Here is a 4463-nt window from a genome sequence, read left to right as displayed (position 1 = left end):
GCACGGCAGCAAACATGATGCTGCCACCACCATCGTCTGACAGTGGGGATGGTCGTGTTGAGGTGATGAGTCTGTGCGGTTGCTTTACGCAACATCTCGTATTTGCATTCGTGCGGGGCCACAAAGTATCGCTTATTGGACTTTATCTGACGCAGAGCGACCTTCTTCCCACATGTCTTTGCGGGTGTGTCCCCGCCAGGTGGCTTGTGCAAAGCTTTAGACGCAGACTTTTGTACTGGATATCTTCTGAGACAATGGCTTTCACTGCTTGCCACTCCCTTCCATAAAGAAGTCCAGAATTTGTGCAGGTGTACGACTGATTGTTGTCCTACTGGAACCCCAGACTCTCCACCTCCAGCCTTGTACATTCTCCCCTGGCAGTTATCCAGAGTGGATCATGGGCCTCTTGGCTGCATCTATTGATCATCTTCTCCTTGTCTGAGCTGGACAAGTTTAAGAGGGACGCCAGGTTTGGTAGATTTGCTGTGGATCCTGATACTCCTTCCATGTTCAAAATGACTCCGCTTGGCACAGTGCTCCTTTGGCGGGGATGTTTGAAAGCTTGGGACAATCTTTTTGTTCCAACATCCGGGCCTTAAACTTCCCCACAACAGTAATTACGGACTGCCTGTGTGTTTCTTGGTGCTCTCATGATGCTCCCCTGCGTTTCACCAGAACCCTCGAAAGACTATCACAGACGCGGTGCATTTAATAACAGAGACGTTGATTACACGACAGGTGGACTTCTATTTACTTCACCAATCGACGATCCATTTAGGAAAACATTGGGATCATTCAAATCGCTCCGCTGAACTTCTGGAGCTGAGCTTCTGCTGCACTGAAAGGTAAAGGGGGGCTATGTACATATCCTGTACTATCAATGTTCAATAAAAATACAACTTAAAAAAATAACACTAAGGTGTCCGCAGGGTCTTAAAAGGTCTAATCTGAATTTAAGGCCTTAAAATGTCTTGTAATTTTGACAGGTCTAAAACAGAAATTGATTGGATTAACAAAGTAAACGTTGTGTTAAGTTGCATTTATTTTTTAAATGTGTTTTGGGGGGAAAAAACCAACACAGATTTTCCTTCATAGACTTTGTACTTTTTCTGCCAGTAAGGACGTAAAATAGATCTTAAATTGCATTCATAATGGTCTTAAAAAGTTCTTAAAAAGTCTGAAATGTAACCTCCAGAAAGAGATTTGGGTACAGTCGTACAAGTTAGCTATAGTATATTCATGTAATGCCAACACGTGACAAAGTAGAGCTGCTTTATGCACTTAAAAATGTTTTCACATTTCATATTACAAGCATTATCATAATTTGTACTTCAACACAATCAATGTAGGAAGCTCCATCAATAACTGTCTGTCTGACTCTGAGGTAGGAGTGTGTTGGTCCTGTGCAATACAGGACAGACTGTGGGACAATTGATACATGCTCAGGTCTATACACCTCAACCTGGCGGTAACACAATAAAGCTTCATGGAGTCTTGGTACTGATATGGAGCTTCTCTCTGCAGACAACGCGGAGTGAGTTTGACTCCAGCGAGTACGAGGTTCGTCGGCGCTACCAGGACTTCCTGTGGCTCCGAAGCAGACTGGAAGAAAACCACCCAACGCTCATCGTCCATGTATGTATTAGCATGCACCATCATCTGCTAAACACATCATGGGCTGCTGCAGAGATTTTGGATGTTTGAGCTCATTTACCACAAGGCACACAAACCCTTAATATTACTGCAAGCCTTTTTCCAAAAAGCACTTTTCTTTTTCTTACCATCCAGGATTCCTTTGGTTGCTCATTTTTTTTCATACAGTGTGAGAATGAACTTGCAGAGATCTGAAACCTATTATTAAATATTACATACTGTACATATTGTAATACTTATTATGAGTTAATAGGACGTGTAATAGCAATGTACTTGAATATTAATACATTGACTGTAGCAGCAGTTTGTTTGAAAGGTAAAGTTTGTGACAAACAGCATTGTAATGACATACTGTAGTTTTCAGTAATAATGAAAATTCCCACTAATCCTGAACCACAGTATCTGTCAATCGCAGTATGATGTTTTTTTCACCATATAGTGCAGCCCCGCCACCCACCACAACTTCCCGCCTTGCACCCTGAACCTGTCTCCTGCTTCTTCTGACTCAGTCAAATCTAAACACACAGACATCATAGACACTGCTACAATCATCAGAATTCACCCTTTATTCACCATTGAGGATAGAAGTCCATAACTCTGTAGAACTTCTAATAATAACCCAGGTGTATTATTATTATTATTATTATTTGCATAAGTCACTGAACTGAGCCTGCCTTTATTGGGGACAGCCGTTTCATCCCTATAGCACAAAACTATTGAGCAAAGATGGGAAACACTATCTAATTGTGGTCCTTCTCTACTTTTATTAGAGGTTTTAAGGTAATTCATATAAAAAGGCTCCCTGTATAACTTCTTTGACTTTTTCTTTAGTATCAGAGTCAGCCATGCAGCCAAGCAGTAATAAAAGTCTGTCCTTGACTGAGTGATGATGTTACGCCATCGGTCAGTCAAGTGTTGGACTTTCCCCAATGGGTTGTTGCCCTTTCAAAATGAACAGATGTGAAAAGTCATAGGATGCTTTATAGCTTAATTTATGCTAGCACAAGACACTGTGGCACACTGCATTTCAGCAAGCCAGCCACTGCTCAAACACGCTGTGTCCAAGAAGGAAAAACTAGCTATTGAAGTGAAAAAACCTGATGAAAATCTGATGGGGGATTTAAAAACTGGGCTGAAAAAGGGCTACAAAAAAATCAGGGAATTATACAGTCCTGAGAGTAAACATCTGATGTCCTTATAAATATAGCATTTCCCATAATCATTTTTTCAAATATTTGCAACTGAGAGACCTCATCAGAACCCGACAAAATCAATCACTATCTATCCCCCGTCTTCCAACAATTGAAAAAAGTTAATGGTGATGGACTGTACGGGGAGGGGAAAAATCTCAAAGTTGTTTGAACTTCTGGTCCTCAGAGTCCTCCGTACCGAGGCTAGAGAGTAAAACTGGCTCGTGCAAACGTATGTAACCCCAGAAAAACTTTACAAATACAATTGTGCTATAACTGATGTATGTATTGTGTAAGTGTGAAGTGGCAAAAGGTAAACTTTTACACTATCTTGGGCAGTGTACTGAAACAAAACTGAAGCAGTGAGAAGGTATATCCAGGACATATTATCCATACAAATTCCTCTAGACTCCAAGCTCCTCATCCTAGGTCTACACCCAGCCAATCAGAACATTAGAAGGACACACCACATTTTTTTAGAAATAATTCCATTAGTGACCAAAAGAATTATTGCTCTATCCTGTAAAAAAGTCAGCAGGCGAAGAGTGGGTAAATGGATTTCTGTATTATCTACAACTCTGCCCTTTACATTTCTATCAGGGGTAAGCAATCACTATTTCACAACATATCTATTTACTTCTATTTAGATAGAAGTAGGCCATATAATAGAAGCACCTCTGCCCTGTCCAAAGCCTACAAAGGGTTTTTGTTTTCAGCATGTGTACATTAATAGAAGACATTATTCTAATGCAGTCCTCAACACTTTGTTTTGTTTTGAGCATTTTATTTGATGCATGAAGACTTTGTTCATGTGTCTTGCATTCTTGTGTGCCTGCGTAGATATGTATACATACAGACTGCAGTTAAGTATATGTAAGTGTTAAGTTGTGAAAATAAATAATAAACACTTATGGGGTAAAAAAGTGCATCATAGAAGCCTTCCATCAGGTTAGAAAAACAATCTTCTTTGTGGTCCAATCCAGAAAAAAGCTTTCTTGTATTCCCATGCTCAAGATTTTCTTTAGCATACGTACTTTTTAATGTTTTAATGTTACAATTAGATGCTAAATCTGCCTTGCACACGTACCACGCCTGAATATTGTTTCACGCTGTCCTCAGCCGCTGCCGGAGAAGTTTGTGATGAAAAGCATGGTGGAACGCTTCAACAATGACTTCATTGAGACCAGGAGGAAAGCTCTGCACCGCTTCCTCAACAAGATCTCTGATCATCCTATACTGTCCTGCAGCGAGCACTTCAAAGTCTTCCTCACTGCAGAGGTGTCTCATACACACACACACACACATATTTTAGACCAGTATGAGCATTCAGGAGCTGGATCAGCAGTGATGCACAGCTTTATTGAAGCCCTGCCGTGTGACTCCTGCAGGAGCTAATGTCTCACAGGAAGCAGGGTCCGGGCTTCCTGAGCAGGATGGGGGAGACGGTGAGGGCGGTGGCCAACTCGGTACGAGGCCTGAGGAGCCGGCCGGAGGAGTTCACTGTGATGCAGGAGTACGTGGAGAACTTCAGTAGCAAGATCTGCTCTGTGGACAAAGTCACCCAGAGGATCATCAAGGAGCAGAAAGGTACTCTAGCACAGTGGTCCCCAACCTTTTTCC

The 4463-nt window shown here is 41.7% G+C and overlaps 1 protein-coding gene across 1 annotated transcript in view; it reads left to right on the top strand.

Annotated features, from left to right (window-relative positions):
- Positions 1-1524: 1524 nt before the first annotated feature.
- The window catches only part of snx7 (sorting nexin 7), a gene marked incomplete at both ends in the record, with an annotated part of 28955 nt that continues 26016 nt past the window's right edge, over positions 1525-4463 (top strand). Inside the window, 3 exon segments of the mRNA XM_035654735.1 lie at positions 1525-1635; positions 3963-4121; positions 4232-4430. Coding sequence (XP_035510628.1) covers positions 1525-1635; positions 3963-4121; positions 4232-4430 — 469 coding nt within the window.

The sequence above is a fragment of the Morone saxatilis genome, unplaced genomic scaffold, assembly GCF_004916995.1.
Source record: "Morone saxatilis isolate NCDOM2014 unplaced genomic scaffold, NCSU_SB_2.0 Contig0, whole genome shotgun sequence".
Classification (NCBI taxonomy): domain Eukaryota; kingdom Metazoa; phylum Chordata; class Actinopteri; family Moronidae; genus Morone; species Morone saxatilis.
Note: the sequence above shows the minus strand (reverse complement) of the source record. Positions and strands in the feature narration are given on the sequence as shown.